This window comes from Dermacentor variabilis, chromosome 4 (genome assembly GCF_050947875.1).
Source record: "Dermacentor variabilis isolate Ectoservices chromosome 4, ASM5094787v1, whole genome shotgun sequence".
Lineage (NCBI taxonomy): Eukaryota > Metazoa > Arthropoda > Arachnida > Ixodida > Ixodidae > Dermacentor > Dermacentor variabilis.
The window spans coordinates 2,509,685-2,536,930 of NC_134571.1; the positions used below are offsets into that span (position 1 = coordinate 2,509,685).

General features: G+C 46.5%; 1 protein-coding gene across 2 annotated transcripts in view; it reads left to right on the forward strand.

Annotated features, from left to right (window-relative positions):
- LOC142578574 (fat-like cadherin-related tumor suppressor homolog) overlaps nt 1-27,246 on the forward strand; it is a 512,562-nt gene that overhangs the window by 112,080 nt on the left and 373,236 nt on the right. For both annotated transcript variants that reach the window (XR_012827230.1, XM_075687953.1), the window contains exons 9-10: nt 2,539-2,702; nt 18,112-18,437. Coding sequence is in view for 1 of the 2 variants with exons in the window: in XM_075687953.1 (XP_075544068.1) it covers nt 2,539-2,702; nt 18,112-18,437 (490 nt within the window). In the remaining variant the exon portion in view is untranslated. The remainder of the gene's footprint in view (nt 1-2,538; nt 2,703-18,111; nt 18,438-27,246) is intronic.

Consider the following 27,246-nt stretch of genomic DNA (forward strand, 5'->3'; position numbering starts at 1 on the left):
AGGCATTCGACTTAGTGAACCACACTATACTCCTAAATAACATAGTGTTGTGGTTTTCGGGGACAGGCTCAAATGCATCTTAAATCATATCTATCGCATAGAAAACAGGCTGTCTGCATAGACAATATGAAATCTGAACTAAAATCTGTTATTTCTGGCGTTCGACAGGGCAGTTATTGGGACCATTACTATTTAATATGTACCTTAATGATATCTCCAACATTAACTCCTCTGCTAAATTTATTATCTACACTGGTGATACTAGCATCTTTTTTGCTGGAAATGATTTTGTTCTTCTCGTACGGGAATACAATGACACAATGAACAACTTACAATAATGGTCCGAATCCAAGTGCATGCGTATAAATAAAAAGAAGACACAAGCTGTCATATTTCGCCCCAAAAATAAACCAGTTCCCTCCTCCCTCGAGATTAAGCTAAATTCATGATGTATAGATGCGGTTCAGCAATTTAAATGTATCAGGGTAGTTTTTTCTTCCTGTATGTCTTGAGAACATCACATGGACCATATCACAATGAAACTGGCTCAAATAACTGGGGTCGTAGGTAGGCTCAGATACATTCTTTCAAGGCCAGTAAAATTACTCCTCTAGAATTCCCTTTTTTACTCCTATTTAAACTATTGTCATTTAGTGTGGGGCATAGCCACAATTAGCTGTCTTCAGCGCATCTACATTGTGCAGAATTTCCTTCTTCATGTTCACAATGTCCCCTGGGGCTCACCGAGTGTGGATCTCTTTCTGCAAAGTAGTGTGCTGAAGATCCACAGCTTGTACAAATACCACTTGAGTGTCCGGTTTAAACTGGAAACACGGAGGAACATAAATCACATACGTTACCTTGCTGATTTGCGTACCCGAGAAGCAACCTACAAGACAAGATATGCGGAGAATTGGGTAGTGCCAGCCCCATGAATAAATTCCGCTAGAGAACGCCTGCAATTCACTCTTCCTTCCCTCTTACATGCTTATGTATATAATAATTTTGATCTCTTCAGTGCATCAAACAGTGCTTTGCGTGCTATGTATGTTACCATGTAGGTTCTGTTTTCATTTGTGGTGAATATTGTCTAAATATTGTATAATTATGTTATGTTTTCTTTTGTACTTGTTCATTATTGTATAACTGTTATTAGACTGTAATTACCTTTGTTTTAAAAGCCTTGCTGTGAAGCCACTGCCAAGTGAAAGGGGGCTGTGGCTTTGTCAAGCTGTTTCTTGCAGCTTTTTCTGCGCCTCTGCTGTCTGTGTCTGTACAAGGCAGAAAATAAAGAATTTGTTTAACCTAACACGAGAGTGGTGACTTGATTTTAAATGCTACCTTGTGTACACCGCTGCTGTTTGTCTGCATAGTGCACATACGCAGGGAGAGATGTATGCTTGAGGCGTTGTGCGCCATAATTCATAATCTCTGAGAGGGTTGAGCACTGCCATTACCTCACGTGACACATTGCATCGTGGCAGATGTACTAAACTTGAATTGGATTATGGGGCTGTATGTGCCAAAACCACAATCAGATTATGAAGCATGTCATAGTGGCAATCTCCGGATTAATTGTGACACCGCCATCTTCTTTAATGTTTCCCAAATCTAAGTGCATGTGCGTTTTCTATATCTCTCCCGTCAAAATGCAACTGCCACGGTTGGGATCAAATCCATGCCCTCTAGCTATGCCATAGCCGCAAAGCTACCACGGCAAGCACAGAAGTGTTGATTTGGCAGGTGACCGCTTCCATAGCATCGCCTCTACCCTGCGGTGCGCTTTAATGAATGTGACTCTGCTTCTGCACGTCCTGCGTAGTTTGTGTGCTTGACATATTTGCGCAGCATTTATTTTTCAGGAATAATTTGTTTCTCCACAACCGCTGTCGTATAGTAGTAGGCTTCCTTTGCCTTCTCACATCACCTTCCCCCCCTCTTTGTAAGGGAACTGCCTCTTCTCCTTCCTCCGCCCTATGATTCTATCTACGTCCCCTCTGGACTCGCACGTCAGTAGAAAGGGAAGCGCTGCAGTTTCTGCAGTGCTTTTGAGGGGGGTCCGGATAAGTACAGCTGTCAAGAGGCTAATGTTGCAACGCCCTGGGAGCTCCCGAGGGCATTGTGCACATTCGACGTGGTGGGGTCCAAACGAGTTACTTGCGTCACCTTTCCTCTCTGACTTGTTCCTGTCGTGTATACACGCGCCCTGAACCACTCCCCGACATGGTGTGCCAGACAGCAGCAGCCACAGCAGCAGCAGCAATGGGAAAGTCGAAGGAAAAGGCAAAGAAAGCTTTGCTTTCTTGGCCCCGGAAGTTGATGTCACTCATCTGCAAATTCATTGAATGCTGCAAGCAACCTTCAGTGTGACCTTGTGTTACCTTTAGAAAAGACATCTAAACGAAGCATAAAAGCTTTGCTTTTATGCTAAATGCCAACAGCTGCATAACTTTTTTTCTCTGTTAGCACCAGTGAAGGGCCCAGTATTGAAGGGCCCAGTATTGGAGGGCACATGTGTGAAGGTAAATCCTTGCGCAGGTGCATGTGGATGTCCTTGATGCCAACGATAACTGGCCAGTGTTCTCGGAGAGCCTGTACCGAGTTGAAGTCTCCGAGAGCACATCTCCTGGCACAGAGATCCTGCAGCTGACAGCCACAGATGCCGATGAGGACCAGCGCCTCTTCTACAGCATCTACAACAGGTGGGTCTGTGCCTCTTGTAACATGGGACCTGATGCGATATGTTAAATGGATGTTTATCATTACATTGCAGTAAAAGAAATGACGATTTGCTGGCATTCATTCCAAGTTCCATACCGGGAGGTATATAAATTGTTTTTTTTTTTCGGGGAAATGTTTATTACCTTGTGTTGAGCCATGTGAAAACAAAATAAGTAGGCAGGACCAGCACTTGTCGTGTCTACTTCTTGGTCTTTTGTGTTTAAAATGCTCTTTGTTTTAGTGTTCACTATGCATAGACAGGCCAAGCAAGCCACCCAGTTATGCAATTTACATGTGCGTGTGATTTTTCACAAATATCCACCGCATGGCAGTATTTGTGACTGAGAAAGGTTTAGTTGTTTTTTAGCCGTGTGCTAACCCTGGTGGAGTGTGTCAGGTAGTATCGATTCTACAGTGAAACCTCATTAAACCGTAGTTGGCCGGAGCTCGAAAAAAGTACATACTAAACGGTAGTACTGTTTTTATTTTTATTTTATTTACATATACTGCCATCTTGCATAGCAAGATATTGCAGGAGTGAGTGCATACATATGTCAGTCAATTGAAGAATACATTTGAGTGGCAAAAAGAAAACAAACAATAGAAAAAAAAAACAATATCAGAAATAGCTAGTTGATTAATGAACATCATTAGGTAATATGTTGGCAAATACATCACTGGGTAACTCGCGCAAGGACCCCTCAAGGCCATTCCAAATCACAATTGTATGCGGAAAAAAGGAAAACTTAAAACAATCAATCGTTGCATTCAAAGGAACAATGTTAAGATGATGACTTCTTCTGGTGGGCCGAGAAGAAGGGTTAGTGAAAACAATAGGTGCATTGGCATAAGTTTTCCCATGAACAATTTTATGTAGCAGAACAACACGGTCACAAGTACGTCTATGGGCCAATGGCTTTAGTAGTAGCTTACTCGCATGTGATGTCGGTGAAAAATGGCGGTCATAACGATTATATTATACTTTTCGATTGCAGATAAAAAACCAAAATTCTGTCTTGCTGTAACAAACTCAAGGGCACACCGATATCAGTATCAGAAGATTTCTCAAAAAGAATAAGAGACATCCGATCTAACTTGTGGCGTTCAACGACAATTGAACGGGCAAGCGGTACAAAAGCCTCACTATCATTTGATAAACTAAGACTGAACGGACGTATTTACACGTGGGATCCCGATAAACGCACCAGAGTAGAATTAACAAGAAACATTGCACCTACCTTAAGTGATTCCCACACCTCGTCATCGGCACAGGGTAGCACGAAAGAACGCAGAAAGAAATGACAAGGTCACAAGACACAACGGATTTCTGCGCCGCTTTCGATATTGTGCCTGAATGCTCGAAGTGTCATTAATAAAATTGATAAATTAGAAGAGATAATCATACTGTATAGTCCAGATATTGTAATAATTACCGAAACGTGGCTACATGCCCAAATACATGATACTGAAATTGCGCCTGCCTCATATTCATTGATACGCACAGATCGTGACGGCCGAGGAGGCGGCGTAGCTATTATGATAAAAAGCAGTTTAACATTTCAAGAAGAGCCTGGAATAGCTAACCATGAAAGTGCTTGGTGCACAATTCAGTTTGATAATACGTCATTGTTAATAGGTGCTATTTACAGACACCCTGGAGCGCCTGAGGAATACCTTTTGAAGGTGCATGATTACCTACACAGCAAAATTAATAACCGTACAAAGCTCTTATTAACTGGGGATTTTAATCTAGCTGGGATAGATTAGAATAAGTTAACTATTGGCAACAGAGATGCAAGAAACTGTGAGCGCCTGTTTGACATAATGTTTAGTTTTTCTTTATCACAGATTGTTAATGAACCTACGCGTGTCCAAGGAAATGCCTGTTCAGTACTTGATCTTGCTTTAGTATCGCAGTCGATAACACCACATATACGCGTTGAAGAAGGGATTTCAGATCATAAGATGCTGGTTCTAACATTTTTTACTCTGCGTATGAGCGCTGGGTGTAAGACCAAACCATCTCGAATAGCTTTCAAGGACTATAGCCGAGCAAATGATGAGAGCGTTATTGACTACTTAGAGGAAACCTTGGATGGTTTCTCAGCTGAATCCTGCGGAGGCGTCAATGGCCTTTGGATAAAACTAAAGAAGGCTATAATGCATTGCGAAAATAATTTCGTACCTACAAAATTCAAAAGAACTGAGCGGAAAACACCGTGGATCACGCGGAGCATAATTCACCTAAAACGAAAACTAGAAAGACGTTGAAGAAAAAGGATAAATTCTGCAGAGATAATAGAGCTTGCATGCAAATTGAAATTAGAAATAAAGGTTGCAAAAGACGACTTCTTTTCAAATAAGTTAACAAATTTCATAAGGAATCAACCGCAAAAGTTTTGGCGCTACTTGTCGAAGCCAGAAGGCGTGAGCAGTAGAATAGAACTGGCAGGTTTGGTCATAGAAGACATGCGCGTTGTAGCAAATACATTTAACACCTATTTCCAATCCGTTTTCACACGCTGGCCAATATCGAGTGCGCCCGTGAAAGCCGCTGACACCCGGATGGGCGGAGTTGTGATAACAGAGTCGGGCATTTTAAACTTGCTTTTGGAAATAGACACCAAGAAGGCGCCGGGGCCCGATAATATATCAAATGTATTTTTGAAACGATACGCGCAGCAGCTGGCTCCCTTTTTGAAGATTATATTTTCTGAATCGCTGAGTACAGCCTCTCTTCCCAAGGATTGGCTATGTGCCAAAGTAATACCCATTCATAAAGAAGGCAATAAATTACACGTGGAAACATATAGGCCAATATCACTAACCAGTTGCTGCTGTAAATTAATGGAACACATAGTAAGTAAAGCCATCATGACATACTTACAAGAAAATAACATATTATATCCTAAGCAACATGGTTTTAGAAAAGGCTTGTCAAATGTAACACAATTATTAGAAATAACACATGACTTCTCCTCAATAATTAACTCCAAATTCCAAGCTGATGCTATATTTATTGATTTTTCGAAGGCTTATGATCGCGTCGTGCACTGTAAACTAATCGAGAAAATAAAGTCAATCGGAATTGAACACAATGTCGTAGAATAGATAGCAGCCTAACTGTCAAACCGAACTCAATATGTTACTATAAATAATTATGACTCGGACCAACTCGAAGTTTATTCAGGGGTACCACAGGGGTCCGTATTGGGGCCATTATTATTTCTCATATACGTCAACGACATCGCTGATTGTGCAGAAAATGGAGTAAAATTGCAGCTCTTCGCCGATGACTTGGTAATTTATACAAGCGTACAAGGAATTGAGGACCAGCTTAGACTAAATACTACACTAAGCAATATAGGCCGCTGGTGTGACATGTGGGGAATGGAAATTAATCTTAAGAAAACACAGTATATGACCATAACTCATATAAAGTCAATCTTTAGGTTCAATTATACATTAATGGGCAATGATTTAATACAAACTGAAACAGTAAAATATTTAGGCATAACCTTTACAAGCGCGTTAAAATGGAATACCCATATCGATAATACATGCACGAAGGCCTTCCGAACACTCTGTTTCTTGCGAAGAAAATTAACTGCAGCACCATCCTATGTGAAACTAACAGCATATAAAACTTTAGTAAGGCCAATTCTTGAGTATGATAGCATAGTGTGGAACCCGCACCAGAAAGGACTCTCACAGAAATTAGAAAGTATTCAAAATAAAGCGTTGCGATTTATATACCATAAGTATTCTCGACACGAAAGCGTAAGTGCTCTTAGAAGGCAGGCAGCACTGCCTACCCTTGTTTGTCGGCGTCGTGTGGCTGTCATGAAATTTCTTTTTATGCTATGTAATGACAACATTAATATAGATAAGCGAGATTACGTGCAACCACCACACCGACACTCTAATAGAACCTGCCATAATAAACACATCAGGCAGTATCCGACACAGTGCGACACGTTTAGATATTTATATTTCCCATGGGCAATTGAAATCTGGAATTCGTTGCCACAAGAAATTATAGAATCAGATTCTGTGGATGGCTTTGTCACAAAATTGGAGCCATATTTTGGCTGTTCATGAAAGTATTTGAGTGCGTAGTTCAAAAGTAATGTATTGGTTGAGTGATTGGACACTAGTGCACGTGCGTTTGCATACTGCCTTATGATTTCAAATGTAAATATTGCAATGTGCTGAATAGTGGTGTTTTATAGATCCACGATAACTACAAGAATATTATACGACTAATATTGCAATTGTTTTTTTCCCTGATTCATGTGAAACAAAAAAAGTGTCTTGTGTTGATAACCAGTGCTGTTGTATGGAAGTTTTTTTTTTGCTTTATATATATATATATATATATATATATATATATATATATATATATATATATTTTTTCTTTTTTCCTGTTTTTCCCATGCTCATGTGTATATATTACAATCCACTTCCTGTTTGGGCCTGTGCAAAGGCCTACAGTATTGTTAAATAAAATAAATAAATAAATATAAACCTTATGGCCTTTTTCTGAATAGACTCAAGCATGTCTATGTCTTTGGAATGATGTGGCGACCACACTACCGACGCGTATTCAAGTAGAGGCCTTATTAGTGATCTGTATGCCGTTAATTTACATTCTTTAGTTGCATCTCGTAAGTTTCTTTTAAGAAAACTCAGTTTTCTCAACGCCTTGTTGGTTATACAGTTAATGTGAGCATGCCATTTTAGATCAGGGGAGAAAGTAACACCAAGGTATTTGAACGTGTGGACGCTTGCAAGCTTGTGCGCTTCATTAAAATATGTAAATTGTAATGGTTGTTTTTTATTCGAAAAAGTCATTGATACGGTTTTCTTAAAATTAAGTGACTTTTGCCATGTTCTGCTCCATTCGCAAAAACGGGTGAAGACTTCATTCAGCTCCAACTGATCATGATTACTACTTATAGTAGAATGAAAGACGCAGTCATCAGCATATATTCTTATTTTGACAGAAGTGCTCGCGGTTGCTTCAACGACATCATTTACATAGACTACAAACAGCAAAGGACCCAAGACAGACCCCTGTGGTACACCGGATGTAACATTGAAACGAGATGAGTGAACATGGTTAAATGCAACAAACTGGGTTCTTGTACTTAGGTAGTCCTGTATCCAACCTAGTAATTTATAATCATGAATTATTGCCCTGAGTTTAATCAGAATCTTTTTATGGCACACTGTGCCAAAAGCTTTACTGTAATCAATAAAAATGGCATCAAGTTGTCCTCTAAGGTTAAGTGTGGATGCAATATCATGGGAGAATTCTAGAAGTTGTGTTACCGTGGAGAATCCGGAACGGAAGCCATGTTAAGCATGCAAAAGAACATTATGTTCAGATAACTACTCAATGATATATTTATGAATAATGTGTTCCAATAGTTTGCAAGATGTTGATATTAAAGAAATAGGTCTGTAGTTAGATATTTCCTGCTTATTACCGTCTTTGTGAATGGGAACAACCCTAGCACATTTCCAGAGTATTGGAACAGTGGATGATTCTACAGATTTCGGAAAAATTAGGGATAAGTACCGAGAGCTCCATTCAGAATATCGCCGTAAAAACATATCTGGTATATTATCTGGCCCAGTACTTTTCATAGTATCGATCTTGAGTATAAGATTATGTACACCAGCTGAAGTGATTACCATACTAGGAAAAGGTGATGATGAAAGAGTAGTGCAAAACGTGGGGGTACGTCCATCATCACAGGTGAACACTGATTTAAAGTAATTATTAAAGCCTTCAGTAATGCTAAGATTATCTGAGCATGGTTGATTAGCAATTATGAATGAAGGAGAGCTCTGACTTGGTGGACTGATGGTTCGCCAGAACTTTGATGGTTTGTTTTTAATAAAGTATGACAAGGTGCTATTAAAATAGAAACTTTTCGCATTGGACATAGCAGATTTTAATTTGTTTTTAAGTGTGGTCAATACTGAAGCTTTCATTGGATTCTTTGCATAGGGTTGTTTGCGCAGACGCCTGATGCGACGAATTAGGTGTATAGTTTCACGTGTGTACCAAGGGTGCTTGGGATTGTGCTTTATACACTTGGTTGGAATGTAACAGTTATACATTGATTGACAATTGAGCAAAAACTGTTCACTAACACGTTAACAGAGGAATGGTTCACGCAACTCTAAAACTCATCAAAAGAGCATGCAAGTAACTCAGTTATGGAGTTGTCGTCAGCCCGTTCAAAGTTCAATACTGTCTGATGTGAAGGGCGCTTAGGCATAGTTGCTAAATTCAAATAAACAATGACCCCCTTATGGTCCGGGAGGCCTTCAACGATAGTACAATCGTAACCATTTTGTCTAAGTTGCTCATTTATGAAAACAAGATCTAAAATTGAGCTTTCTCGGGTTGCGGAATTCACAATTTGCGTCAGATCGAAAGAAATAGACATGTTAATCAAGTAATCACAAATGGCTTTGTGACGGCCACTAGCAGATAGCGTTGGCCAATCTATGCCAGGGGTGTTGAAGCCACCAGCAATTAACATTTTACAACAGTTAAGTTTATGTTTGGTTATATAATCGGTAAGATTGGAAAAGACACTGAGATCCGTGTCAGGGGGTCGATAAACAGCTCCTACAGCCAAAGTGAATTCACAAAGCCTTATTTTGCACCATACTGATTCGCAGCTAGGAACGTCAGGCAATGCTGTAAACTCAATGTCTTCGTTTACAAAGAGTGCCACACCGCCACCGCGCCGGTCACTTCTATCTTTCCTGAGGATGCTGTAACCTGGTGGTAAAATTTCAGAATCTCAGATGTGTTCACCAAGCCACGTTTCAGTCACGCAAATCACAGAAGGATGATAAAATGCAACGAGGTGATGAAAGTCTTGAATTTTGTTAGAAGACTGCGGGCATTAACGTTTACCAGCGAGAAATTAGCATCGGAATGCAGTCAAGTTTCATGTACTGCAGAGTTTTGCTTTTTGGTCTTATTCATTGAATCACTTGATTCATTCAGCACATAGCGTACATTGTCTATCAGCAAGGAATCATATTGCAGACGAATGGTAGATGCATTTTTCCTTTGATTTACAGAAAGTCTCCAAAGAGCTTTGCGTATCTTTCGAACCCGTTCAGAGAAGTCCTCATTTATAGATATATCTGTACCTTTAAGCTTTCGGGCATTCTTTAATATTGCAATCTTTGACCTGTAGTCCAAAAATTTGAATATAGCAGGACGTGGTTTATCACCTCTACGCACCCCAAGCCTGTGCCGACGTTCAATGTCTGCACATTGAATACCAAGTTTATCAGATATCAAGTTTGTGAACGCATCAAGTAGTTGCCCGGAGGGCTCAGAATGGGGTTCAGGTAATCCATAGACAACAAGGTTTTTTCTACGGGACCTGTTTTCAAGATCGTCAGACTGTCTTTCCAGCTTCAATATGACGTTTGTAAGATGAGCGACAGTTTTTTCAAGTTCCTGAACTCGCGGAATCACTTCCGCGACTGGCAGTACTGACATCTCAAGCCTATTTAGCCTTTCTTCAATGGAAGAAAACTTGGCTGTCCAAGAAGATATTTCGGAACGAATTTTTTCCTGCCCTGCGAGCAATTGCAATAGGGTTTCTTGTAACTTATTGGGACCAGGATTGGTCTCGACGTCACCAGATAACATCAACAACATTCTATGGACAGAAAAAACAGAAAACGCTCTCATCAGTGGGCCAGGCAGCAGCACTACACATCGATCATCGCTTCTATAACAAGGAAAATTGTACTTCAGGCATACCTGAAAGACAGTGCAGACAAGTTTGAACCAAGTGCTCATTGTGCCGCTGCAAGACCCACTGAAGAGCATAGCGTCCGTCCTCGGCTTTATAGCGCAGTGTAAACGACCAGGTGACGCTGTGGTAGTACTCCATGCGCAGAAGTGCTCGCCAAAGGTCAAGCCACGCAGGTCCGGTGCTTCAATCCAACGATGATGCGATGGTTGTATCACATCCTCCGATATGGCGGTCCTGAGTAACGTTTCGAAGGATGGGCCAAAGGGATCATGCGCAGAGGTAGCACATTCCTGAAGACATCTGGATTTGGTGCAAGCGGCAATCTGAAAGACAGTGCAGACAAGTTTGAACCAAGTGCTCATCGTGCCGCTGCAACACCCACTGAAGAGCATAGCGTCCGTCCTTGGCTTTATAGCGCAGTGCAAACGACCAGGTGACGCTGTGGTAGTACTCCATGCGCAGAAGGGCTCGCCAAAGGTCAAGCCACGCAGGTCCGGTGCTTCAATCCAACGATGATGCGATGGTTGTATCACATCCTCCGATATGGCGGTCCCGAGTAACATTTCGAAGGATGGGCCAAAGGGATCATGCGCAGAGGTAGCACATTCCTGAAGACATCTGGATTTGGTGCAAGCGGCAATCTGAAAGACAGTGCAGACAAGTTTGAACCAAGTGCTCATCGTGCCGCTGCAAGACCCACTGAAGAGCATAGCGTCCGTCCTCGGCTTTATAGCGCAGTGCAAACGACCAGGTGACGCTGTGGTAGTACTCCGTGTGCAGAAGGGCTCGCCAAAGGTCAAGCCACGCAGGTCCGGTGCTTCAATCCAACGATGATGCGATGATTGTACCACATCCTCCGATATGGCGGTCTCGAGTAACATTTCGAAGGATGGGCCAAAGGGATCATGCGCAGAGGTAGCACATTTCTGAAGACATCTGGACATCTTTAACAGACATCTTTAACTGAAATAGCATGAGATCGCCCACTTACCTGTTGAAAATGGAACTCAGAGAGAGTGCGATGAAAGGGGTAAAAAAAATGCAGTATTTATTCACTTCGTGTGACAAAAGTGTTATTTTCGTTTGATGCCATGGCGGCCTAGCATGACGATGACAGCGGCCTCAAACTTACTGAAGCTGCGTGCCAGCTTTTCAGGCAGCCCCCTCTTCTCGGCAAACACTCCCATGGCAGATTCCTCGTTGGCGTCACATATTCTCCATGCACATGCGCAGTAGTGCTGCAGAAGTCCCAGGGGCACCTTTTTCATTGCTGGGTGCCGGAGTTTGGAATACTTTTCATTTGGAATAGAGTTACGTTATCGCGCCCCTGTTCTCATCGCGACGATTGCATTCATGAGGGTGACGTAACGCGCAGCTTCTGCCACTGTTGGGCCTGAATCGCCTGTGCTGTCGCTTTCCATGTCGTCCTCATCAAACGATGGCGAAAAGTCGAACCTCGTAGCCGACATGTCTTCACAGTCGCTGCAGCACTGCCGAGCAACTTCTTCGCATTCCACATGCCGCACACTGTAGTCAACAGCAGATCCCTGTTGTGTGCCAGCGCCGACTTCTTCGTGTCCTATTCGATAGCACGGACGACATCTAATTTTTATTCTATGCTGAGCACCCGGCGTCTTTTTTATCCGAGCTTCGGAACGACGCAATTCCTCGCTTGCACGACACCATAACGCTCTCTGGCACGGCGTCGAAATGATGTTGATGTTGATGTGGCTTCATGCGCAAACGCACAGGGCGCTTGGAGGCCGTTGTTCCGATCTCTGAGGCTTGTTGTTCGGCCGGGCCGCCCAATGGGGAAGGCACACCGCTGTTTGCGCAACGAAAAGTTGAAATGCTACGTTTTAACCGATGCGTACGCAATAAGCTGGTACAGTTTATGTTCAATGGCCGCTGAGTCGGGGATTTGACTTTTACTACCTTTAGAACGAAACTACTGTTTAAGCGGGTACGGTTTAACGAGGTTTTACTGTATCATGGCAGAATGTCTAGCGTCTGGTCAGGCTGCAGTGTGCGTAACCAGCATGTAGCTGGTGGCTAGAAGGGTGGTTCATCACGCTGCACAACTACTTCTTTTTGCATTCTCCTTTCCTTTGTGTGTATTTTTGTGTTTTTGTGTGTGTGTGTATGTGTAATGGTGGTTGCGTTGTCAGAGGTATCAGTTCAGCCATAAAATATTGCTGCATCTGGCGAGATCGGTTTTGCAAATGCTTTTGTTTAGTAGGGAAATGTCCACAAAGTGTCCTGTGGTTGCCGGAAAGTCACATTGCATTTAGCACAAGGTCAAGAAGTGCTTTTTCCTTATAAATCCCTACATTTTGGTGTATTTCTTTCAGGGAAGTGCTGTTCTGCATGCAAGAAATAAATGCTCCATATCAGCCTGAGGTTACTACAGGAATGTTAACTTCTTAATTGATCATGTTCTGCAGATATGCATTAAGACTATGGACACTTTGCTGCAAGCAGTTTGCGCAGCTGTAACCAGATGGTGGCATGAGTTTGCTTCACGCAGGTGGCATTATGTGGGGCCAGAATTGCAGGACGAGCAGTGGATGTGCACTGTATTTAAACCACTAGCTGACAGCACAGTACAGTGCATTTATTAAAACATGGTAAGCTAAAAAAAAAAGATATGCGACTTGTGGGCTTGTCACCCATGCTTTTGGGACAAAGTAACTACAACACAGTAGTGCAAACAATCACAAGGGCATTTATTGCACCTTTCATAGATCAATGCCTGCTAGCAGAGTTGCTATCCCTGAAACATGCCGATGGGCGCGCGGGAAATCGCGGAAGTCGGACTCACTGCGACAGGATAGTGAGCGAATATGTTCGCCCCATGCTGGATCCCAACACCTGGTCGTTCGCGTGTACGGTCACACGAATGGTGGCACATTCAAACGAGCGCTCGCGAGACGGTCTCGCAGAAGCATGGATCGGCGCACTCGCGGCACGTCCGCACTGCTTTCCGACCTCGAGCCAAAGAGGAAGCGCTTTCTCCTTTCCGCGCCCAAGTAAGCCCTCCGTTAGGTTGCGTTAGCGGCGCAGCATTCACGCCATCCCTCATATTGCACTTCAGCCAGACCGACTGCTGCGGGCATCAGGCCACGCGGCGAAGCTGGATTACAGGAGCCGGGAGCTATGTGGGAAAACAACATATCAGGGGATGCGTGAGAGTCGCGCATCCCCACAAACTCTCTGAAATGTAGAAGCATTGAAGGGCTTATTAGGTTGCGGAGTACAGAGGCCTCGGCTGGGCAACAGGAACGTTCGCAATTTAGCGCAGATTTGTACAACTGAGAAGCTAACCCAGCAGCCCAATTTTGGCCAACAGCTAGGAAATGGAACTTGGTTGTGTCATACGGTCGAACCCGGTTATATAGAACTCGCAAAAAAAAAAACGCCTAGCAGTTCGGTATGGAGGATATTTCGATATAAGCCTCCTAAATAATTGGATGTCATAAAAGCACATACCATTTATAAAATCACTTTAGTGATGAAACTAGCTTAGTTTTGCATAAATTAGTCCTGCATTTTCTTCTGCTTGGGCAATTTCGCTGCTTGCGACGCACGCACTTCCCCACATTGTCAAAAGGAGGTCTGAGCAGCTGAGGCCGCAAGCTTCTGCATTCGCGCAGAAGCACCGGACTAGTGCGAGTGCAGCAATCACTTTGGAGGATGTGGGCAAAGGACCGTCATTGCTTTCCTCATTGTGCCCACTTTCATTTGTGCTCGGTACGATATCGGCGATGTAGTCTTCGTTTTCGGGCTCTCCCATGGTCGCCACACCATCATCTGCACTCACTAACTCGTCCACCATTGATTCGTCAGCAGCTTCCGGAAATTCTGACAGCTCGCTCCAAACTTCGGCAACACTGGCAATGGCTTCATTGCATTCATCAGAATTTAGTCATCATCGAGCACGCGGAAACCGGCATGTATGAAGAACCACTTGTACACAGCCGTGCGTACGCGTCGGGCACCACAGGCACCAGGTCGCGAGTTTGGCCGCTTTAGCCCTAATCGTGCCTAGAGTGCTCCTCGGAACCTTGCACGCTGCGGGGACATCCGACTTCTCATTGCGTTCGACCCGATTTATGATTTCGAGCTTCACGACGAAAGGCGAATTTTACCTCGTGCCTAGAGTGCTCCTCGCAACCTTGCACGCTGCGGGGACATCCTACTTCTCATCGCGTTCGACCCAATTTATGATTTCGAGCTTCACGATGAAAGGCGAATTTTGCCACTTCATCACGGCAACACTGCGGGAGAAGGACCACAAGGCGCAAACACAATGAACCAGAAAAGCAGTGACACAACTCGCACTTTCGCCATCTTGCACGACGAGAGCACAAGAGCCTTCTGATTGGCTGTCTGAGCAAGCGCTGCGGGCGGGCCAGGGTCATATTTTGCAGGGGTGTGTCGACAGCTCGCCCGAGCAGCCCGAGGCAGCGCGATCACGGTAGGGAGAGCGGTTGGATGGAGCCGCGCTGCCGGCTTTTCCCGCTACTGCGAGGGAAAGCCAACTTCTGGGGGCACTTTTCAGCCGCTTGACGTTCGATATATCGGGAGTCGCTGCTATTTTTGTTCGATGTAAGCCTAATTTTCGCTATATGTACTCATTGTAACTATACTGTGACCAGAAATTGTTCGATGTATAAAATAATTCTATGTAAACAGGTTCGATATACTTGGGTTCGACTGTATTAATCGTGTTGCGCCGGGAGCTATTATTTGTGGGTTATTTCAGGAATGGGCGAGTGGCCTGAGGATAGCTCACCTTTCTGAATTTTTTCATGTATTTTTATTAATAAAGCGTGTGCCTGGGCATGTTCATAATCCATGCTAATCTTTTAGCGCACGAAAAGAATGCAGAATTGAAAGGAATGATGCGGACACAGTGCTAACTTCCAACGTTTGGTTTATCTTCCGAGGTGGTACATGTACCATATATATAGAAAACAGATAGCTGCACATGCAGGCACATTAGTACAGGTTTAGTACATTAAAGGGACACTAAAGCGAAACAATAGATTAATTTAGACTAACGAAGCATTGTTTGAGAACCCTGCAGGCAGTCATTCCAAAATATAGTTTGATTATTAGATGAGAAAATGAAGGTCCAAGTATCAGTATCTGAATTTCGCGCCGAAACCCCAGCGCCGTTACGTCAGCGTGACGTCAGGGATTCCATAGTATGTTTCGCATTTGGGCCATGCTGGCTGAATAAAGGTTCCCGAAACTTGCCATGTTTAATATTTGGTTCCTTTAGAACACAATGTAGTCAATCTGTACCGCTATATATAATTAGTAGGCCCTAGAAGATGCCATCAAAATCCAAGACGTCACAGCACCCAGGTGCAGGAACTTAAGTAGGCGTCACCACCCGTATTTTGTTCTCGCGCTTTTTATGGCTTACCAAACGTCTTATCGTTGTAAGAGTGGTGTTTTTGGTGTTGTAGAACGGTAATTTACTGATGCAGAAGAAATCATTTTTCAGTTTAGTGTCCCTTTAAAAACAGCAAAGATGTATGTGTGCCAAAAGTTAAAATAAAATGTTGTAAAGAGATATAGTTGTTACAAGCTTAACAGACCAGTCTTTGAAGCCATCCCCGTCAAGCCACTTTCCGAGTCTTGTTTAGAAAATCAGGTTCTTTTTTTGAGAGTTCAATTGAAGGCATACTAACACACGTGTCCTCCAAACTAGCAATCTTCGCCGCTTCAATTATTTCACAATTTGTTTGAGTTGGATGTCTTCCTATCACGCTGCATTGCATGTATGTGGGATCGCACCCACATTTCCTGTAGTGAAAGGCCAGATGGCTCGTGCCTCCGGTTCGCACAAGCCTATCATTTGTGCAGCGTCCAATTTGGTCAATCTATTTTTTGCCGCAGGACAATGGTAACCCACACACAATGTTACTCTCACATTCGAGGAAGCTTTCCTTGTGCTTCTTCTGGCAACTGGGCTTCCTGGAACTGCAATAACTGGCCTTGCACAGACTAGACAGCTTGTTTGGTGCTGAAACGACGACTCTTACATTTGCATAATTTCCAATCTTTTTCAGCCTGTGTGAGGCATCATTTGTGCGTGGTATCAACGCGCACTTCTGCTTCACTTGCTCCCTTTCCGGCATACCATATTGCATACCCTCTCGGGTGCATTTGGCACTCTTAAGCAAACTTTCAGTCACTGCTGTGACAACATGCTGTGGAAATCCGGCTTTTTTCAAGTGATCTGCTTGTGCCAGGAAGCTATTACACTTGTGAAAACCTGAACGGCAAAACACATTCATTAAGGTTGATATTGCAGTGGTCCTCTTTCGCATACTTGGAGCAACCCGACGGAAATGGCAGCAGTGGCTCCTTGGTTCATATAACCAGCACACATCGTCTTCCTTGAAAAACATTCTTATGTCAATGAACTGGAAGTCCTGTCTTTTGGCAGTTCATGTGTAACAACGAGCAGTTGTTAGCACTTATTGAAAAGATCTAGCATGTTTGAAACATGACGAAGCCTGGCTGAAGTTGTTTCAAGAAACACTAGGTAGCCATTAACACACCTGAATACACTCTTTACATTTGTATTCTCTACCTCGGCATTTAGTTTCCTGTTCACACAAGCAAGATAATGGTTGCTTAAAATTGGCGCAATGCAGTAACCAATGCAGATTCCTTAGAAAAAGATTTCGATCCCACTTGGAAAAAGTGGCACGCAGTAGCAGTTCAAGTGCCAGTGAGTGTGAGGGAAGGTGAGTGTGAGCGGAGGTGAGCGTGAGTGCGAGTGAGTGCCAGTGAATGTGAGTAAAGGTGAGTGCGAGTGTGAGTGAGTCCCATAGAGTGTGAGTGGAGGTGAGTGCGAGTGTGAGTGAGTGCGAGTGAGTGTGAGCGGAGGTGAGTGTGAGTGAGTGCGAGTGAGTGTGAGCGGAGGTGAATGCGAGTGAGTACCAGTGAGTGTGAGTGGAGGTGAGTGTGAGTGAGTCCCAGTAAATGTGAGTAAAGGTGAGTGCGAGTAAGTGCCAGTGAATGTGAAAGGAGGTGAGTGCGAGTGAGTGTGAGTGAGTGCAGGGCCTGGAAAAATTATGGTGAGTTAGTGTGAGTGAATATTCTCCCGCACTGCCGACCTATGCTAAAACCTGATGTAGCGGTGTCGTGGTACCAGGTACCACTGACTCCTACATGTACACTGTGACCATGCTGCGTAAATTTTGAGTCCATTCAGCACTAAACGGGACTAGAGGGTAGAGATTTTCCCCTAGTTTTCCAAGAGAAGGGCCAGTTTGGCAGCTTTCGGTAATGTGAGAAGTCTCCTTTTTCGTGTCTGGAGCCATGCTGTTTTTGACACGCATTGTAGACTGGTCGTACAAAAGGTGCTGTAATTGTTAATTTGTGGCACCCTCAAGGAATTGAGGCTTTGTATCGTAAATATGGAGTCGACAGCTTACTAAAAAAATCAGGACACAATTTTTGTGTCAGTGCTCCCCTAAACAGTGCATATCTTGTTAGTGTGACCATGTCTGTTACAGTTGGCTGCTTGACCACGAATCCATATTTCATTTCTTTGCTGCAGTGACCAAGTGACGAGCGCCTCTCACTTCCGGCTCGATTCAGATACTGGTTTGCTGTCACTGGCTTTGCCGCTTGATCATGAGGCCTCGCAGCAGCATATGTTGACTGTGGCAGTGCGTGACTCAGGTGGACCTGTGACGCGACGTGGCTTTACTCGTGTTCTCGTGCTTGTGACAGACCACAATGACCATCCACCAGAGTTCCTGCAAACTCTGTATGAGGTGCGCGTCTCAGAGACTGCAGTGCCAGGCACAGTGCTGCTGCAGCTTGGTGCCTTGGATCGTGACCGGGGCCGCAATGCCCTGCTGACATTTACTATGGCCTCAGGTAAGCTGAATAGATGTGTTGGTCTTGTGGCAAGGCAGTGAAATATATATAGAGACAAACGTTACTTTTGACTGCAGTCATCAGGCAATACAGAAGACCCTCGTTAATACATTAGTCTTTGATACGATTTCCCTAGGCTAATGTTCATTAACGAGAAGACACACACACACAAAAAAAATAAAAGTTATGTTTCTTTTTACCGATTGATATGTTCCCGGAAAGTACAATCTTTCGGCACCAACGGTCAGTACATCGCCAAAGTGTGATCATGTGATACAGTTTCCTACCGCTAGATCCCATGTAAACAAAAAGAAAGAGTGAGGTGGGAATGATCGAGAACAGTGGCTGCCTGCTCGTGTCACTCTGTTTCCTATTCGGGTAACAGCAAATGTAGCGGGTTGTCATGCATTGCATTCACAGGTATCGCTGCCAGCCCTATAGTGATAATCATCATTTATCGATATGACATTTGTGGGGTTCTCACCCGTGCTCTTGGGATAAAGGAACGACAACACAGTAGCGCAAACAATCACAAGGATATTTATTGCACCTTTCATAGATCGATGCCTGCTAGCTGAGTTGCTATCCACAAAACATGCCGATGGGAGCGCCACAAACCGTGGAAGTCCGACTCACCGCAACCGGGTAACGAGCGCATATGTTTGCCCCATGCTGGACACCAACGCCTGGTTGGTCGTGCATATGGTCACGCGAATGGCGGTGCGTTCGAGCGATCGTGTTCGTCCATTTCATGGTCGGCCTCACGAGACGGTCTCGCAGAACTATGGATCGGCACACGCGCAGAACGTCCGCACCGCTTGCCGAACCCAAGCCAAAGAGAAACAGCCTTCTCCTTCTTGCACCCAAGTAAACCTGCCGTTAAGTGGCATTAGCAGTTAGCAGAGCAACACTCGCACCATCTCTCATACAACCTGCAGGCATACCGATTCGCTCCTGTAAAGCCACGCGGCGAAGCCGGATTACAGGAGATGGGAGCTATGCGGGAAAACAATGTATGAGGGGATGCCTGAGAGTCGCGCACCCCCTTACAATGCATGTGGCGTAGTGCCATTGGAAACATACTGAAGGATTTTGATAGGCAGTAATCAGAGTGCGCTGTCTTTCCCTACTACCTCTTTGAGTGGGATCAATCAAAGTGTGCACAACTTGCAGAAGTAAAAGCAGCCCACAGTTGCTGCATTGGCTTGACATGCTACATGCTGCACACATGCACTGCTTACATAGCCAGGAACGGCACTGGAACAGAAACAGCCCACCTATTTATTACAACACTTGCACTGACCTGTTCGACAGCTTGGCAATGGTGTCAAGAAAGCCTTTGTCCCTTAATAAGGGAAAGCTTAACATACAGTCAAACCCACTTATAACAATATTCAAGTGCCACGAAATTTCCATTGTTATAACCGATAATTGTTACAACCGGGTTGCATGAAAAAAAGAAATCAAAATGGGGGATGGCATAGCTGTTCCAAGAAAACTATGATGGCGGGGAGGCCAGTTCTCCTCACCACCACCTTCCTCCACATGGCTTCTGGTTGTGTTGACTCCTTTAACTGTTTAACTCTGCTTCCTGCGTTGCTGTGATCGTGTGTTGTTAACAAGCCGCGACTGTCGGCATTCAAGAATGGCACTGCTATAACAACTGTAGACAAGGGTCACGGGCAGCAAGTGACATACGAGCTCCACCGAGGCATTGCTTTGATGGCCCCAAAAGGCGCCTTTTAAAAAATGTGGAAAGGTTGCTGCGACAGCCTCTCAGCTTGCACAATGCAGAAGAAACGCTGTGACGAGATCGCCACAAGCATCTTGCTACATACTGTGGGGGTTCCACTCTGCGTGCGGCTAGGGCTGAAGGCGAGCTTCGGATCTAGCCCCACACAGTCGCTCTGTGGTACTCCCCGACTCGTAGCGTGGGAATCACGGCTACGTCGGGTTCGAACGAATGGGGCAATGAGCGGCGTCAACTGTAACAATGTTTATTGCTACCAGCAATAAAGAACACTGGCAGAGGTGTTAGGTTGCTGCGTGGGTCGTATCGCGAGGCACCATCGCGACAAGGCGTATCGGCAATAACCTTTTATTGCCGTCACAAACAAACACAGAACAGCGGGAACTTGATAACCGCTACAATATATACATGCTTGAGGCCGGGAGAGGGCGCTCTTCAACACATGGATTAACTGACGAAGATACGTCATCCGCTGCACTCAGCGGCCAGAATCGGTACACAACACTCCTTCCCCCTAAGTTCGGACTCAACAGTCAGCCAATGCCAGCACAAAGTCCCGAAGATGTGGTGTCTTCTGGGAACGCTGCAAACGACGTGGGCCCGGCATTTCTACACTTTGCTCTGTTGTTGCTGGCTGAGGTGCTGCTATGTCGTCCGAAGGGAGCATGACTGTTGGTTGCTCCTCGTGCGGTAGCGTGGCTGTTGGGTGCTCCTCAGGTTCACTGGGATCTGGTGTCTTGCTGCTACTCACTCCGCCAGGTGAAGGGCTTGACGCAGGCTGAACCTCAGGCTGTCCTTCAGGTACGGTTTCGGCTGACCTCATGGGAATGCTGCTCCGCCGACGAAGCTGGTTCACGTGCCGGCGACACACACGACCATCCGGAAGAGCTACCTCATAAGAGATCGGGCCAGTTGCTCTGGAAATCACAGCAGATACCCATGGTGGGCCCTGGCCGTAGTTACGTGCAAATACAGGGTCGTCGGGCCGGAATATGCGGGGTGTTGGCAGAACTTCTGCCAACCGGGACGACTTGTCAGGGGCCCGGTCTGGGTGCAGCTGATCCAGCATGGTATACAGTCGGCGGCCCATCAACAACTCGCACGGGGAGCGCCCCGTGACTGTGTGCGGAGTTACATGCTGCTGTAGAGTGAAGTCTGCCAGGCGCTGTGCCCAGCTTCCTCGGATTATTCGAGATAATGCCTCTTTGGTGGTCCGTACCATCCTTTCGGCCTGCCCGTTTGTGGATGGATGGAACGGTGCAGATGTCACTTGGCGGATGAGGTTGGCATCCAGGAACCCTCGAAATTCTGTGGATGTGAATTGCGGGCCATTGTCTGAAACAAGGGTATCTGGCAGGCCATGAGTTGCGAACAATCTTTGTAAGGTAGTGATTACAGCTCTCGATGTCATTGACGACATTAGTATGACCTCCAGCCATTTGGAATAAGAGTCCACCACAATCAAGAAAGTCTGTCCTTGGAAGGGACCAGCGAAATCAATGTGCAGGCGTGACCATGGTGTCCGGGTCGTCTCCCATGGGTGCACAGGTGCCCGAGGCATCTCGGGCCGTGTTTCCTGGCAAGAAAAACATCGCCGGACCCATTCCTCAATGGCCGCATCCATGCCGGGCCACCATACATAACTGCGGGCAAGCGCTTTCATTCTGACGATGCCGGGGTGTCCGACATGCAGAGCTTCGAGGACCCGGAAACGCAACTTCTGTGGAATCACCACACGGTCACCCCACAGTAAGCATCCCTTGTGGGCGGACAGTTCATGTCGCCTGGACATGAATGGTGTGAACTCGGAACTTGGAGCGCACCTTGGCCACCCCCTCCACACCCAGTTGAATACACGAGAGAGGATAGCATCCTTGGCGGAGTACTTAGCCACATCGTCTGCATGGACTGGAGATTCTGGAAGTACGTCCAGAAGCATGACGACCTCTGCTGGCGAAGGGTCATCCTGGCACTGGTCTGCTTGAGGCAGTCTGCTGAGACCATCTGCGTGGCCTAACTGTTTTCTTGGTCAGTGGTGGAGAGTATGCTGGTATCCATTAAGAAAAATGGACCAACGCAACATTCGTGGTGAAAGCATCTGTGGCGTTTGCCGGTCTGATGTGAAGAGCCCCAGGAGCGGCTTGTGGTCTGTATGGATCTGAAATGAGCGGCCGAATATGTAGTTGTGGAACTTCTTTACTCCGGCAACCACAGCGAGTGCCTCCTTATCAATCTGGGCGTAATTACGCTCCGTAGAGGACAAGGTTCTTGAATAAAAAGCGATTGGTGCTTCCGTGTCATCCGGCATTCTGTGACTCAAGACTGCTCCTATTCCATACGGGGACGCATCACATGCAAGGATTACCGGCTTCTTCTCGTCGAAGTGTGTCAGCACCTGGTTGGATGCCAGTAGCTTCTTCACATTGTGGAACGCAGTTTGTTGTAGGTTTCCCCACAGCCAGGGGACATTCTTGTCCAACAAATGGTGCAGGGTTTCAGCGACAGTGGCCTTGTGTGGTAGGAATGCATGATAGAAATTGAGAAGACCTAGGAATGCCTGCAGCTCGGCTCTGTTCAACGGCTGCGGTGCATTAAGGATGGCTTGCGTCTTGGCCAGTGTGGAGTGGATTCCCTCAGCATCGACTCGGAAACCCAAAAATTCCACTTGTGTCACTCCTAGCTGGCATTTCTCCTTCTTGACCTTAAGCCCTGCATCTTGGAACCGCTGAAGGACCTCTCGAAGGCGACTAAGTAATTCTTGGTGCGATGCACCTGAAATGAGGACATCATCAAAATATGGAATGACGCCTGGTAGTCCGCGCAGTAGGTTCTCCATTAAACTCTGGAAGATGCCAGGTGCGATGCTGACACCGAACTGTAATCGTCGAACGCAGAAAGCACCCCGATGCGTCACAATGGTCTGCGCCTCTGCAGATTCATCAGTCACTAGGAGCTGTTGGTAGGCCTGTGCTAAGTCTAGCTTTGCAAAGACAGTTCCACCAGAGAGGGATGCCAGCAGGTGGTTGACAGCTGGTACTGGATACGAGTGCTGCTGCAAGGCTTTGTTGATGGTGCACTTGTAGTCTGCACAGATGCGGACGTCCCCATTTGCCTTCAGTGGCGTAACAATAGGGGTTTCCCAACGAGCGTGGTCAACCGGCTCTAGGATTCCTTGTGTTATCAGCTTGTCCAGTTCGGCGTCGATTTTTGGTCGCAGTGCGAAAGGAACCCTTCTTGATTTCAGGCGGATGGGTACAACCTCAGGGTCAAGTGCAAACTGAACGGGCGATCCCTTGTAGCAGCCCAGCGTCCCGTCGAACACAGAGGCAAAATCCCGGAATATGCTATCAAATGAGGATGGTTGCTGATCGATGCGTTGCACTCCCGTGATATTGATACCGAGTGCCGGAAACCAATCCAGCCCGAGAAGACTTGGGCGCTCGCCCTTGACAATGACCAGGCACAATGGGCCGTCAAAATCTTTGAACTGCACTCGGACGGTACCAACTCCACGTACAGCGATACGGTTTGCTTGATAGTCCCTCATGATAACATCAAGTGGCTGTAGGTTTTCGACACGCCCCTTTGGAGAAATGCGTCTGGCTGTGGTGTCGGCGATAATGGAAAAAGTTGATCCCGAATCCACCTCCATCTGACACTGTGTGCCTTCGATTTTTACACTCACATGTATCTTCCTCTTGGTGGGTTTAGACACTTCGTTGATAGCAGTAACTGCCAAGTCGTCGCAGTATGAAATGTTTGTGCCAGGAGTGGTCTTGAATTGTTGCATCCAGGCTTGATCTTTGGCATTTCGACGTGGGCTAAGCTGCCTCCGGGAACGGCAGACCTTAGCAATGTGACCGGTTTTTCCACATTCCCTGCACTGGGCACCACGGAACCGACACAGGCGGCGTTCGTGCGGGCCTCCACAGCTGGCGCAGGGGCCGCCCACCAATCTCTCGGTGTCCCGTCGCTGAGTGAGGCTCGCACGTAACCGAAGAACATCTTCGGCGGTGTCTTGCTCGCCATCATCGCCAGTCGTCGTCCCTTGATGCACGGGCTCGAAACGCGGTGCGTTGGTGGTTTGAAACGAGGCTAGGCTGGCTTCCCGGGCAATGGCCTCAGTGGCGACTACTTCCTCGACAGCACTGGTGAGACACACCTCTTTTTTCGCCAGTAGTCGCCGCTTCATCGTGTCGTTCTGCAGTCCGAACACGAATCGATCCTGTAGCACGGTGTCGAGGTCGTTGAAGTTGCAGTGCTGTGCCGTCGTTCGAAGAGCAGCGAGGTAGGCGGCGGCAGACTCACTTGGTGCCTGGTCGCGGCGATGGAATTCATATTGTCTGGCAAGCTCCGGTGGTTTCGGCGCTAGGTGGTCGCGCAGAACGGTGAGTATTGTTTCGAACGGTGTATCGTTCAGCTGGGCCGGTGCCACGAGCGCCCTGGCTAATTGAAAAGTGGCGGAACCGCAGCGGCTGAGGAATGTCTATCTCTTCTTGCCCGCGTCCGTAACGTCCTGCGCCTCGAGGAAGAACTGGAAACGTTCTGCATAGTCCTCCCACTCTTCAGGGTGGGTGATGTCGAAAGGCTCGAGCCCCTCCGTTGTGGTGGTCGTCATTATGAACGAGTACGGACAGGAGCTAGCTTCCCATTGCGGCAGTCTCATTCGATCCCATCTTCGTCGCCAGTGTTAGGTTGCTGCGTGGGTCGTATCGCGAGGCACCATCACGACAAGGCGTATCGGCAATAACCTTTTATTGCCATCACAAACAAACACAGAACAGCGGGAACTTGATAACCGCTACAATATATACATGCTTGAGGCCGGGAGAGGGCGCTCTTCAACACATGGGTTAACTGACGAAGATACGTCATCCGCTGCACTCAGCGGCCAGAATCGGTACACAACAAGAGGGGTGTCCTCTCTGTGATAAGTAATAATAGGCTGGCCTCATTGCCCGGGATAGTCAGGCAAACAAGGTCACTCACGGGTTGCGGCAGGTTAGAGATCTGGTGTCGGAAAGCGCAGGTCTCCCCCTGTGGCGCTGTTTTGTACCTTTTTACCTTTGCGAGGGGAATGTCCTCCTCGCCTTCCCGCGGGCCAGGGAGGAAGGGTGTGACGTCGCGAGAGCGAGGGAGAAGCGGGAGAGGGCGTAGTATGCCTCTCCTGTGCCTATGCCGGCTCTCGACGCGACTGCGACGATGTGGGGGGAAGATGGGCGCATGTGCTTCCCACATCCTCCTCCCCTTAAGAAGCCCCCCGTACGTTGATGCTGGCACCTAGGTATGCCCAAGGGGTTCGGGCGCCCATTTGCTAAGCTAAAATTCCCGCCAAAAAACTCGATCAAGGCAGCGTTGCACACGCCGGCTTTGAGCGTCGGGCTTGCATTGCTGTAGCCCTCAGCTGGCAGATACTTGATGCTGACTCGAAGGTGCCCAGTCAGCGGCACTCCTCGGGCTTGCGAGGCGGATCGTAGTCCTGGCTCGAAGGCGGCTGTCCGTGCTGCATCCTAGGTGTCAGCTGCGCGAGCCAGGAGGTTGCTTGCGGGGCTCTGGGTAATGTTTCGTGCGGCTGCAAGGTCAGTCTAGTGCTGTCAGCGCCGCAGGTGCATCAGTTGCGCCCGTGAGTACTGCAGGCAGTTCGCACGGCCATGTCTTGTTTGCTGCTTCAGGAAATTGGATTAGTCCACTGCATGGAACGAGATTGTGATAAGCAGCATGACTGGCCGGATCCGGGAACACTGCAATTCCCGTTATGAATTGAATTGTCGTCCGCATCATCAACGATTCCCAGCACAGGATAATCACCGCACTGGCCCTAGCAAGTCTTTGGTCAATGCACACGTTGCATGCAAATGCGTTGAATTGTTCACGCCACATTCCCATCGTGGCCTGTGTGATTACTTGAAGACTGGAATGACAACTCTTCAGCATTACTCGGTGCTCTGCTGTTGCTAGACGTTTGCTTCCCGGCAGGAACTAACAGGTTGCTAGCAATTGCCCGAACTTACGAATGGTCCTCGCAGTCATCAGGCTATGCAAATGTAGCAGTTGGATTGCTTCCGCCTATTACGCAAGTTGTAGTGTGGCTGCGGGCTCGCTGTTTGATTCTGGCTGCTCTCACTCACCGACCGCGGTTGAGGGAGGGTCTGATGTTCATCCCATTGCTCATCACGCAGCACATAGCATTTCAGGTCGCATAAGTGTACCAGCCCGCCGATCGGCTTTTCTTTATTGTTCTCGAGCCCGTAAACAAGCGAGGAAACGCTCTCAAGCACTTGATACGGCCCGGTCCACTTTGGCGCCAGCGAGGCAGTGAACTGTTTGCTAGAATCGCTGAGAACGTGCTGTCATCGAAGCACCAGATCGTCCACTTCGTATCGAACGCTTCGATGCGAACGGTCATACTGCGCATTCTGTTACACTCTAGCAGTGCGAAGATTACGACGTGCTTTGTGTAAAGCTTCCGTCATCTTGGCACGTAGGTATGTCGTGTATTCAGCTCGTGCTTTCGGCGTGACCGACATTCCACTGCGATCCGTGAGAACTCTATCCATTGGATTCGGCAGCTTTCTCCCCGGGTTGAGAGACGGTGCATACCCAGTCGAGCGGCTCACTGTCGATCGTAACGCAAACCTGATTTTTGGAAGGTAGGTATCCCAGTCCTTATTTCTTTCAGAGAACGCGACAAGCATGTGCTTAATGTTGCGATTGACTCGTTCAGTGTGGTTCGACTGAGCATGGTAAGTTGTCGTTTTCTTCTGCTTATTGCTAAGTGCAGCGCACGAGTCAACAAAAACCTTCGCCGAGAAATAGGACGCATTGTGCGTTATCAACTGCTTCGGGAAGCCAAACCTGGTGAAAACCTCCATTAACTTATGCATGCATGCCGTCAGTTCTTGCAAGGGGAAAAGTTCTACTCATTTACTGAAGTGATTTGTTGTAAAAAAAAAAAAAAAAAAAAACTAATCTCCAGTGATTTCAGTGAACAAATGATTGAGGACCTTAACAGAGAGAGTGTAAGAGTGGGGCTGAAGATTAATATGCAGAAGACAAAGG